The 12,726-nt window shown below is 36.4% G+C and overlaps 2 protein-coding genes across 2 annotated transcripts in view; both read left to right on the forward strand.

Moving 5' to 3' along the window:
* Positions 1–12,726, forward strand: part of COMMD1 (copper metabolism domain containing 1) — a 160,740-nt gene that overhangs the window by 67,302 nt on the left and 80,712 nt on the right. The window contains exon 2 of the mRNA XM_025992706.2: positions 9,138–9,419. Within this exon, the coding sequence (XP_025848491.1) occupies positions 9,138–9,419 (282 nt within the window). The remainder of the gene's footprint in view (positions 1–9,137; positions 9,420–12,726) is intronic.
* B3GNT2 (UDP-GlcNAc:betaGal beta-1,3-N-acetylglucosaminyltransferase 2) overlaps positions 1–12,726 on the forward strand; it is a 244,507-nt gene that overhangs the window by 67,214 nt on the left and 164,567 nt on the right. The window lies entirely within an intron of this gene.

Genomic DNA, 12,726 nt, shown 5'->3' on the forward strand with positions numbered 1-12,726 from the left:
ATGGTTCATCTTGTCAACCATATTGAAGAATTAGAACAAATCTGGAAGCTAGAGAAGTCTTTTCTGTTTCTTTTAATTAAACTTTTTATGTAGAAATAGTTATAGGTTCATATGCAGCTGTAAGAAATAGTAGGAAGAGATATCCTTGTACACTTGAGCACTTCCCTCCAGTGGTAGGTAACCTCTTGCAAAACTATAGTACTATATTGGAGATCCTGGATGGGTCAGTTGGTTATGTGTCTGCTTGTGGTTTAGGTCATGACCCCAGGGTCCTGGGATTGAGCAGGACCTCCCTCCTCCGCAGGGAGTCTGCTTCTGCCTCTCCCTTTGACCCTTCCCCTTGTTCGTGCTATTGCTCGCTCTCTTTCTCTCTCAAATGAATAAATAAAAAATCTTAAAAAAAAAAAAAAAAAAACCACAACCCTATAGTACTATATTGACATTGATTCAGTCAGGATACAGACTTTTCCATTATCAATAGGATCTCTCATGTTGAAATTTTATAGCCATATCCATTTTCCTCCTACCTGTCCTTTCCCCTTCCTATATTTTCAAACAACTGATAATCAATTTATTAAAATAGTTGATAGAAGTATCTGCAGTGGTGACTTCAACCTTGACTCTGGATTAAATACTGATGGAAGTAATCTGTTTAACAGTTTTAGAAGGATTGTGTGAGTTAGTGAGTCACTTACGAATCCTCATCTTAAAAAGATTCCAAGTCTTAGAATCTTCATCCCAAGGATTTTTAAAAATATATTTTATTTACTTATTTATTTGACAGAGAGAGAGAAAGAGAGCGCACAAGCAGGGGAAGTGTCAGGCAGAGGGAGAGGGAGAAGTAGATTCCCCACTGAGCAGGGAGCCTGACATGGGACTCCATCCCAGGACCCTGGGACCATGACCTGAGCTGAAGACAGATGCTTAACCAACTGAGCCACCCACGACTCCCAAGGAGTTTTTCTTACACTGATGCTTAGAATACTAGTGGGCATCTGAACTGGTCACTTGGAGATTTCTTTCCTTTGAGCATACACCTTATCCAGAGATCTTAAACTGTGCCTGGTTAGGGTGATTTAAAATTGGTGTATCGGGATCCCTGGGTGGCGCAGCAGTTTGGCGCCTGCCTTTGGCCCAGGGCGCGATCCTGGAGACCCGGGATCGAATCCCACGTCGGGCTCCCGGTGCATGGAGCCTGCTTCTCCCTCTGCCTGTGTCTCTGCCTCTCTCTCTCTGTGTGTGACTATCATAAATAAATTTTAAAAATTTATAAAAAAATAAAATAAAATAAAATAAAATTGGTGTATCAACACCTCCAGTTCCACACCTGTCTTTCTAATATCTTTTCAAAACCATGGCTGTGATGTGGCTTCCTGACCAGCTTCCTGGACAAGAGTGAACAGTGAGTCAGGAACAGGAGCCCGTGGACCTGAGCTTCACTGTATTTGTGACCATGTCTTCCTCAAAGACCCCTCACTCCTTTCTTAACCCCCGACAACCACTAATCTGTTTTCCATTTCTGTAATTTTGTCCTTTCAAAAATATTATATAAATGGAATAATGCGATGTATATAACCTTTTCTGATTGGTCTTTTTCATTCAGCATAATTCTCTGGGAATTCATGCAGGTTGTAGAATCAGTGGTCTAGTGCCTTTTTATTGCAGAAAAGTATTCCATAATATGGATATATCATAGTTCCTAACCATTCACCTGCTGAAGGACTTTTGGTTTATTTCAAATTTTTGGCTATTATAAATAAAGCTCCTGGAAACATGTGTATATAGCTTTTTCTGTGGACCCATGTCTTCCTTTCTATAGGATAAATTCTCAGGAATGCTCTTGCTAGGTCATATGGTGATTCTGTATTTGATTTCTTTAGTAAATTGCCAGACTTTTTTTATTGTGCGTGCGCCATTTTACATTTCCACCAGCATTGTGTGAGTGATCTAGTTTCTCTGTATCCCTGGCAGCATTTGGTCTTGTCACTGCTTTAAATTGTAGCCATTCTATGAAGTGTATAATGATAAATCATTGTGGTTTTATTTATTTTATTTAAATATTATTTAAAAAAAAAATAATCTCTGCAGCCAATTTGGGGCTCGAACTCATGACTTTGAGATCAAGAGTCAAATGATTTACCACCTGAGCCAGCCAGGTGCCCCTCATTGTGGGTTTTTTTTTTTTTTAAGATTTATTTATTTATTCATGAGAGACCTAGAGAGAGGCAGAGACACAGGTAGAGGGAGAAGCAGGCTCCCTGTGGGGAGCCCAGGACCCAGGGATCAGAACCTGAGCCGAAGGCAAATACTCAATCACTGAGCCACCCAGGCATCCCGTCATTGTGGTTTTAATTCACATTTTTCTGATGGCTGATGATGTTGGACATTTTTCATGTACTTATTGCCATTTATATATCCCTTCTGGTGAAATGTCTCTCATCATTTGTCCAGTTTCTAATGGGATTGTTTATTTTTTAACATTGAAATTTGAAAGTTCTTCATATATTCTAAATATTTTGTCAAATATTTGTTTTGAAATTTTTTCTATCAGTTTATAGGCTGTCTTTTCATCCTCTTCACAATGTTTTTTACACAGGGCAAAAGTGAATTTTGGTAAGGCCAAATTTAAGTTTTTCCTTTTATAGATCATGCTTTGGCATCAAATCTAGGACCTCTTTGCCTATTTCTGCATGCCAAAGATTGTCTTATATTTTTTTTTTTTATTATTATTATTTTTTAAAGGTTTTATTTATTTGACAGAGGCAGAGCAGGAGGCAAAGGGAGAAGGGAGAAAGAAGCAGAGCAGGGTGTCTGACATGGGGCTTGATCCCAAGACTCTGGGATCATGACCTGAGCTAAAGGCAGATGCTTAAGTGAATGAGCCACCCAGGTGCCCCTTAAGTTAATTTTTATTTAAGTTAGGAAATTTATGTTTCTTTTTTTTTTAATCTATCTACTTACTTGACTACCTTTTGTTGAAAAGGCTGCCATTTCTTTTCTTCATTGAATTGCTTTTGCACCTTTGTCAAAAATCAGTGGTTCATGTTTGCGAGTTGATTTTTGTGTTATTTATTCTATTCCATTAGCTTATGCATCCTTTCTTCTGCAAGTACCACAGTCTTGATTATTGTAGCCACATCTTAAGTCTTGAAATGGGGAAGACTGATTTCTCCCACTTTATTGCTTTTCTTTTTTCAAAATTGTTTTATCTATTCTGTTTCTTCTGGCTTTCCATATAAATTTTATTTTATTTTAAGATTTTTTCTTTTTATTATTAATTTATTCATAAGAGACAGAGAGAGAGAGAGGCAGAGACACAGGCAGAGGGAGAAGCAGGCTCCCTGCAGGGAGCCTGACGTGGGACTCGATCCCGGGTCTCCAGGATCAGGCCCTGGGCCAAAGGAGGCCCTAAACCGCTGAGCCACCGGGGCTGCCCCTCCATATAAATTTTAGAATAATTTTGTGTAGATATACAAAAATTCTTGCTAGGATTTTGATAGGAATTGGATATATATCAATCTATTTCTTTTCTCTGAAGTACCCATGAATAACTTGGCATGCTTTTACTTCTCCTCTGTCTTACTACCCAACTTTTTGTGTTTTTTTTTGAAATTTCAGTTTCAGACCTGTAATTATTAATTTTTAACGTTTGAAAATTGTTTCTGGGTCATCATCTTCCAGTTGAGTATATCTTTAGTATAATGCTGATCTGTGTTGACTAGGAGACCAGCAGTTTCCCTAAGCTGCCTACTATCAGTGACATAATGTGGTGTCACTCAGTGATTATATTCTAGCAGCAGCAGCAGTTTTGCCAGTGATATTAACATGATGGTTTACATTTTTATTTTTTTACTCAAATTCTCCCTTTCCTCTGATTTTGTAGCCTAAATTACCCTTGGCTCAGAGCCCCTTGCCCAGCAAGGCTAGATCAGGCAAACAAATCTATACTTGGGGATTATTTTTTATCTTTATCTATGAATTTATGGTTTATGATATACATGAGAGGATTTTATAAAGTAAGAAGTTCATAAGTTTAATTCTAGACTTTAAGTTGATCTGCAGCATTTTTTTATTTATAGCTATTTATTGGGCTCAGGGCGTGATCCCGGGATTCTGGGATCAAGTCCTGTGTCAGGCTCCCTGCATGGAGCCTGCTTCTCCCTTTGCCTGTGTCTCTGCCTCTCTCTCTGTGTGTCTCTCATGAATAAATAATAAATAAATCTTTTAAAAAAGAATTTGTTGATATGGTGTTGAATGCTTTTTGGAACATGAATTCTAGGAGTTGTGTTAGATGCTGTAATTGCAGAGATAATGTAGACCTTACCCTCAGATAGTCTTGTAAACAGATAATTTCATCACACTGATGTTAAGTGTGATGACAGAGATATTTGGACATTTCTGGAATAGAAAGGGGCCTTTACCTCTCTAGGGGAGGAGGAATATTGGAGAAGCCATGCTTGAAATGAGTCTTGAATGGTGAATAGGAGTTAATCTGGTGAAGGACATTTAAGCTGATGGATGTGAATGTTATGGAAGGATATTTAAAGCAGTTAGAATAACAGACAAAGGCACATTGCAAAGAAGTAGCGTGTTAGGATTTCTAGTAGGGGAATTTCAAACAGGTTAGTGCTGTGTGAATGACAATTGCAGGGAGCAGGAAGTTGCAAGATAGGAGGCAGTGGTTCTCCAACCTGTTAAGTCCAGTGTTTCCTTTCTATAGTAAATATTTTCTTTTTTTTTTTTTAAGATTTTATTTATTTATTCATGAGAGACATAGGCAGAGGGAGAAGCAGGCCCCCTGCGGGGAGCCAGATGTGGGACTTGATCCCAGGACCCAGGATCACGCCCTGAGCCCAAGGCAGATGCTCAACCGCTGAGCCACACAGGCATCCCATATAGTTAATATTTTCTAATGTCTCTTTATTTATTCTTTTTTTAAAAAGATTTTATTTATTCATGACAGACACAGAGAGAGAGAAAGAGAGAGAGAAAGAGAGAGAGAGGCAGAGACACAGGCAGAGGATGAAGCAGGCACCATACAGGGAGCCCAATGTGGGACTCGATCCTGAGACTCCAGGATCACACCCTGGGCCCAAGACAGGCACTAAACTGCTGAGTCACCCAGGCGTCCCCCCCTTTATTTATTCTTAAATAGAACTTATGTATAATTATAAGTCATATATAATAAAAATAACATGCATAATTTCTAACAAATAAACATGACATAAATCTAATATAAAGTCAATTTGTAAGTAATTTGAAATAATGTATTTTAAAATGTAAATGTTCAGTCATTATTGCATTAGAACATATAATGAATCAGATATTTGTACCTATATGTAGAATTCTTGTGAATGTGCATCAATAAACACAGACTTATATAGATATATTGTATTGATAATTAAGCTATTTTAACTGGCATTGCCATCGGTAATGAGATTTTTTTCCAAAATCTTCAACAACCTGTTTGTAAAATTCTGACCACAGTAAAGTACAAATTATATTGCTTTCCTTCTTGTAAAATTTGGTGTTTATTAAAACTGCAAAGCATTTTTAATGAAAAAAAAAAGATTAATTTCTAGCTTCATGTAATTATAAACAGATTTTTCCACATAATGTTAGATGGGACATTACCAAGTCATATGGGACATGAGTCAGTTTGTTTTGTGGGATTCTTAAGCAGGGATTGGTAAACTACATCCCAGAGGCCATACTGCCTATTTTTGTATAGCTCATGAGCTTAGCTGACTCTTAGGTTTGTATATTTTTAGAGCTGGACCAAAAAAAGAGAGGAATATATAAAATAGTGATGGTAACACCTTTACAAAATTTGCCAACTCATTTTCTTGAGCATTATAGGATGTCTAGCATCCCTAGATCCTGCTCACTAGATGCCAATAGCACTCCAGTCAGTAGGAAACCAAACACAGCTTCCACATTTTTCAAGTGACCTTGGAGAGCAATGCTACCTTGTTGAGGACCACTACCCTACATGACCAGTTTTCAGTATTTTATTTCTCTCTTACACACTTAACAGATAGTAATATGGGGGTGCCTGGGTGGCTCAGTGGTTTACATGTCTACCTTCTGCTCAGGTCATGATCTCAGGGTCCTAGGATCAAGCCCCAAATTGGGCTCTCTGCTCAGCCAGGAGTCTGCTTCACTCTCTCCCTCTGCCCTTCCTCCTGCTCATGCTCTCGCTCGCTCTCATAAATAAATAAAATCTTAAAAAAAATAGTAATATGCATGATTTATTCTGACATAGGTTTCTTATGTTTGTAATTTCTTCCCTTCCATTCAAGGAAACAATTAAAAGGAGGCAATAATTGTTAATATAAAGTTAACTTTGAAAACCCTCCAATTTTTATTTATAAAAATAAAGCTTTCCAAACTTTAATACTTTACTGCTACTAATATCATTATTTGTAACTTACAACTTACACAAGAATTTTTACAATTGACCATAACCACTATAGCAGGCAATAGACAGCTCTTGGAAACCTTAACACAGGAAAGTCATAGTATCCTATTGATATTTCATTTTTTTTTCTTTTTTAAAGATTTTATTAGTTATTTATTTTAGAGAGAAAGAATGAGCATGAGAAAGAGCAGAAGGAGAGGGGCAAGCAGGCTCTGCACTGAGTACCAACTCTGACGTTGGACTTGTTCTCATGACCCTGAGATCATAACCTGAGCCAAAATCAAGAGTCAGGCTTAGGCAACTGAGCCATACAGGCACCCTGACATTTTAGATAGATTACTTTGGTGAGGTATAGAAGATAGACTTTAGCAGGTACAAAGTACAAGCCTAGTTTAGGTACAAGATAGTGATTGCTCTCAAGTACTCGATACTAGGTAGTAGGGACAGAGCAGAGGAGGCACATTATTAGAGAATTATTTTGATATAAGAATTAATAAAAGTTGATGAACGAAATGTTGTAGGCTTAGTTCTTAATCTTTGTTGCTCATTAGATTAGAAGTATTTGGAAAGCTTTTAAACAATGCCAATGCCTGGGCCCTGTTACATATTTAGAATTCAGAATTTCTGAGGTAGAGTCTGGGCATTGATATTTTAAAAATGTACCTCATGGAGTGGCTGGGTGGCAGAGTTATTTAAGCATCGGACTCTTGGTTTCCATTCAGGTCATGATCTCAGGGTTGTAGGATTCAGCCTCCCTTTAGGCCCTGTGCTCAGCGTGGAGTCTGCTTAAGATTCTTTTTCCTGTTCCATCTGCCCCTCACCCTGCTCACTCGCATGTACTCTCTTTCTCTCTCAAATAAATAAATGAATCTTTACCAAAAAAAGTGCTTCATGAGTCTAATGTGCAGCCAGTGTTGAGAACCACTAATTCCAGTTGTGGAGGAGAAAGAAGCATCAGGAATAAGTGAGTACCAGGCTGCCAACTGAGGCTACTGGTGGATAGAGGTGACATGCCTTGAGCAGTGTCTGTTCCATGGTGTAGCTATTCAGATATTTCTTGAATAAAGAAAATTGTTGACTTTGAACTCAAACCACATTCAGTTCCTTATTTAATTTCTGATGATTCTAAATTTGGATGAATTGGCCCTAGTTCAAGATATCATTGACTGGGACCCAACCAAAATTAATTCTGTCACAGGTGAGGTTATATCAAAATAGATATCTTCATATAATTTGAGGAGAAAAATGATATGAATCACCTATGTTGCGAAGCAACGTGCTAGTAGAATAATTTGGTTTAATTCTAGTACATTATACAAATTGATGTTTCTGTTGGGTGGGTTAGATAGAGAATTTGGGTCCCCAGACCTGGTAAATTGGCAGGTATTCAGTAAATGTTTAGTGAAATATAAAGTGAAATATCTTTACCTGAAGGTTGTTATATTTATCATACAGTTTTGTTTTTACATTAATGGAAGAATGAAAGGCAATATGTTTGTCTGTCTGCCCCAGTCCTACTTCCTCTACCTATACTCTACCTGTACACTCTTCCTTACACTCCTCTCTTCTCACTGCTACTGCCCAAGTTTAGTCAGGACTATTGGTTCTAAATAATAGGCATATAGCTTAAACTATCTTGAATAGTAAATTGAGTTTTTTTGGTATCTGAAGGTGGAAAGGATGCTGAAATAGCATACAGAATTGAGGAAAGGTTTACAGGAACCAGGGCCTTGGAGATTATAGAGCAAGGAATTCACTCCCTTAGAACCCACTCTCTTGTCTTCATTTTTTTTTTATTGCATGTAGGCCTTTGCCAAAAGATCAAAGAGAGCAGTCTGCATCCTAGTCATATATTCTTCTGATACTATGACCCCAAGAGGCAAGACTATTTCTTCTCCTACTCTAAATTGGGAGATTGATTTGGATCAGTTGTTGTGTCCAGAGAGAGGAGGATACTATGCTTTGTCTGGTTTGGAGCTCATGCCAGTCCCAGTGGCCAGGAGAGGATAAGGATATACCAAAGAAGAGGCAAGGAAAATCTTGAGACCAAACCATTAATAGTCACTGTCCTCTCTAAGGCTCCATTGTGACAGACATTTGATGATTTTCTGCTTCAGTTTATATAGCAACTTACTGTTCTCAAAACAGCAATGGCAATTAAATTTTAAAAATTTATGGAGAAACGTAAAATTGTATACCATTTCAGAGAACTATTATTGTGAATGAGCCATTTGACTAAAGATGGACTTAAACAGCTGACATAATACATTCCTTTAACAGAATTTACTTAGTGCTTCTATGGACAAGGCATTATACAATTATAGTATATCAAACCAAGCCTGGCTATAAGCCATTGTGAAATTATGTAAGATTTCATCAGAGGATGAATTAATTTATGTTCTTGTTTTATTATTTAGTTTATAAATTTTTAAAATTATTTTTTCACCATGGAATTTAATATTTCGGAATTAGATTCTAGTTATTGATATAGAATTTGAGTGACATGGAATTTTTAACAGGTAGCTTTTCTTATACTAGATACTTGTAAAAAGAATATTTTTTTCTTTTAAAGAGCTTATTCTTATTACTGTCATTGATGACCCTTCTTGAAAGCTTATTCAGTGATTAAGAATCATTCAAAATATGACCTGCAGTTAAGAAGCTGGTTTTTTTTTTCTAGTTATTTATTACTTTATTACTTTTTCTGTCATTATAGTCGATTGCATCTGCAGACATGGATTTTAACCAGCTGGAGGCATTCTTGACTGCTCAGACCAAAAAGCAAGGTGGGATCACATCTGACCAAGCTGCTGTCATTTCCAAATTTTGGAAGAACCATAAGACAAAAATTCGAGAGAGCCTCATGAACCAGAGCCGTTGGGACAGTGGGCTTCGGGGCTTGAGTTGGAGAGTTGATGGCAAATCACAGTCAAGGCATTCAGCTCAAATACATACCCCTGTTGCCATAATGGAGCTGGAAATAGGAAAAAGTGGACAGGTAAATCAAATTTCACTTTCCTTTTGTAAACTCTGTTTCCCATTACATGATAGCAATATATCCAGATTGATTTTATGTAACAGTCTTTTTTGCAAGATAATAATAGGAAAAACTTTTCCTAGAATCCCTTTTCAGAGATAGAATCATCTGAAAATTTGGATATTCCCAGTTGTGGATAGAATCTGGAAACCAACCTCATGGTCCTGGCATCTATCTCAGAAGAATAAAATAGATCATTGAGGTGACTGAACAGAAGTTGGCCACTACTCCGTTTTGGTTAGATCTCAGAATTCTTGGCATTTTGTCAAATCTCCAAAGCAATGATAGAGATACTAAATAAAGACCAAGAATTGAGATTAAACAACACAGAGTAAAACTGTCTCATCCAGTCATCTTTATTATTTGTGCTGCTGAAGCGAGCACACCCAGTTATCTTTATTGGCAGTGTATCTTAATTATAGTATTATATTTGTTCCTAGAGACCTTAAATGTGTAATCTCTGTCCTTAAGGCTACAAATAATTTTTAATTTGATCTTAATTATTTACAAAGTAGTTCCTTTTTTTCTTGAAGTTTCCATAGTCATTATAGCAGATAATTTTGGCATCTACATTGTTTTTCTTGAAGTCATTCAGTTTGTGCTTCAGATGATTGCCAGATCAGACTTTTAATAACCTGGTGTATGCCTTTTGGGAAAAAGGAAAAAAAAAAAAAAAGCAGCAGCCATAATTAGGAAGAGAAAACCCAGATCACTGAATTAGCTAACCAGATTTATTTTCAGATAAATAATCAAATAAGTGCTTCTATTACATCCTATAATAGAAATTAATTTTTCTTCTAGAGATGAGAGCATTTTTTTTAGTTGTCCATTTCCCTCACATATTCCTTAAGTTTTTTAGGAGTTTTCAGTGTTTATAGTTTTATAATGACACTAGTTTTAATTTAAAAGGTAATTCCTTTAAAAAAATAATTTTTTTCCAAAATACATTTGGAGAATCTTTTATACAGTTATTGTAAAATAGTGCTATTGCCTTTATTGACTTTGGTTTGTCTGACCCTAAAGTCCATTCTCTTAACCATTGTCTTACATGGCCTTCCTTTTACTGTTCCTAGACCAAAAATCTGACAGATTAGAAAGGTGTGATAACATGTAGATATCTAAGTTTCACTAACCATTTGTATAGACTATTCATTTTTTATTTGGCAATAGTGATTATTTCATTTTTTTTTTTTTAAGTATAGAACGATTTTGTCAATCTGTAAATCTGAACATCACTACAAATAATTTGTTGACTAGCTTCAGGGACATTTTATGACCAATTAGAACAAGTCAGTAAGTATTTTTAGGTAGCCAGATAGTTTTTGCTTGGCAACCATATATAGTGTCTGTCAAAAGTACTCAACTTTGTTGTAGCTCAAAAGCAGCAACAGACAATATATAAATAAATAGACATTGCTATTGCTATTAAGTTTACCTGTCATAATATAATCAACAAATCTTAGAAGTCAGAGAGTCCTTAAGCACTTAGCCAATGAGGTAGTATATCCCCATTTTCTAGAGAAGGTATCTGAGGTAGATTTATGACTGCCTTTAAACAGAGGTAATATGTGGTAAAATTAAAACAAAAATGGAGATCACTAAACTGATTTTTTCCAAAAACCATTGACACTAACATTTAGGAGCCAAAAAAACGTGTTAGTAATATAATATGGTAGTCAACAGCATTGATACTGAAATTGCTCTTTAACCCACAAAATCCTTTGGGTGCAAATATATTCTTGAATCAAGAGAAGTTGTAAAGAAAGAAGTAAACAGTAATACAACCTAGGCTGGCAATAAAATATACAGCCCAAATCCTACAGGATTTTTTTTTTTTTTTTTTTGTGAAAAGAGTATCAAAAAATTGAATATGCCCCAAACTAAGTATATATATTTCCCAAACTTGTTGCTCATATATTTCCCAAACTTGTTGCTCCTTCATTTTCTTTTTCATCTCAGTTAGTGACACCTCCATTCTTCCAATTTATGTCTTTTCTTTTTCTCACACCCACATCCATTCCATCATCAAATCCTGTTAGGGTTAATTATAAAATACAGCTAAAGTTTTACTGCTTCTCACTACTCCCCCCTATTCTGTTCAGATCTCCAACACTTGTGTCTTAGATCATAACAACATCCTCCCAACTGGTCTGTTTGCATCTGCTCTCTATCTTATTCTCAACACACAGTAGTATATCAACAGAGTGTCTCTCTTAAAGTATAAAGTCAAATCATGTATGTATCCATGGCTCTCATCTCACTAGTGGCTTGCTATCTCAATCAGATTAATAGGTCTTTCTCTCACTCACTCTTCTCCAACTAGACCTAATGGCCTCCTTTGCTGATTTGTAGAACATGCCAAGCATGCTCCTTCTTTACGATCTGTGCATTTGCTTTTCCTTCTCTCTGGATTGATCTTCACTCAGATATCTGTAATAATAGCTTTTCTACTTTCCTTACATCTTTTTTTTCCTCCAATTCACCTTCTCAGTAATGCTTTCACTGGACATTTCTCTAAAAGTTCAGTCCTCCGCTTCCTGCTTTATTTTTTAAAACTTCATTGAGCTATAATATCCATACAATAATCTGTATGCATTTGAAATACTCAATTTGGCTAATTGCGGCTGGTGTATAAACTTGTGACATTACCACTATAGTCAAGAGACAGAATGTGTCTATCAGCCCCCAGAAGTTTCCTTGTGCTCCTTTATAGTCCATCCCTCTCTCTACCCCAATTCCTAGGCAACCAGTGATGTACTTTTGTTATCATAGATTAGATTTTTTTTTTCTGTATTTTTTTCTTCCTGCTACTTATTCTAACTGGTATACTGTATATTTTGTTGTACTTATTAATCTTATCTTGCGTGTGCTCCACATTAGCATATAAGGCGGCAAGAGTTTTTACTATTTTGTTCACTGATGTATCCTCAAGGCCGAGGATGCTGTCTGGGACACCATGTTCAGTAAATATTTGTTGAAGGAATGAATGAATCACATAATCCATTTTTTACTAAGAATCTAGCATGTGTCAGACTCTGTATAGTCTGACAGGTGTTGGGGATATATCAGTGAATAACAGATGAGTTCTTTATCTTATGGAGCTGACAGAAAAAGAAAAATAGTAGTAATTAGTGTAAAAAAGTATATCAGAAACTGAAGAATCTTACCAAAGCTCAGAAGAGGGAATAGCCCTCTTTACCCAGGAAGTTGAGGAAGGCAGTTCTGAGCAGGTAACATTTGCATTTGATTTCTCTGACAACTTCAGCTC

This window comes from Vulpes vulpes, chromosome 16 (assembly GCF_048418805.1).
Source record: "Vulpes vulpes isolate BD-2025 chromosome 16, VulVul3, whole genome shotgun sequence".
In the NCBI taxonomy this organism is placed as follows: domain Eukaryota; kingdom Metazoa; phylum Chordata; class Mammalia; order Carnivora; family Canidae; genus Vulpes; species Vulpes vulpes.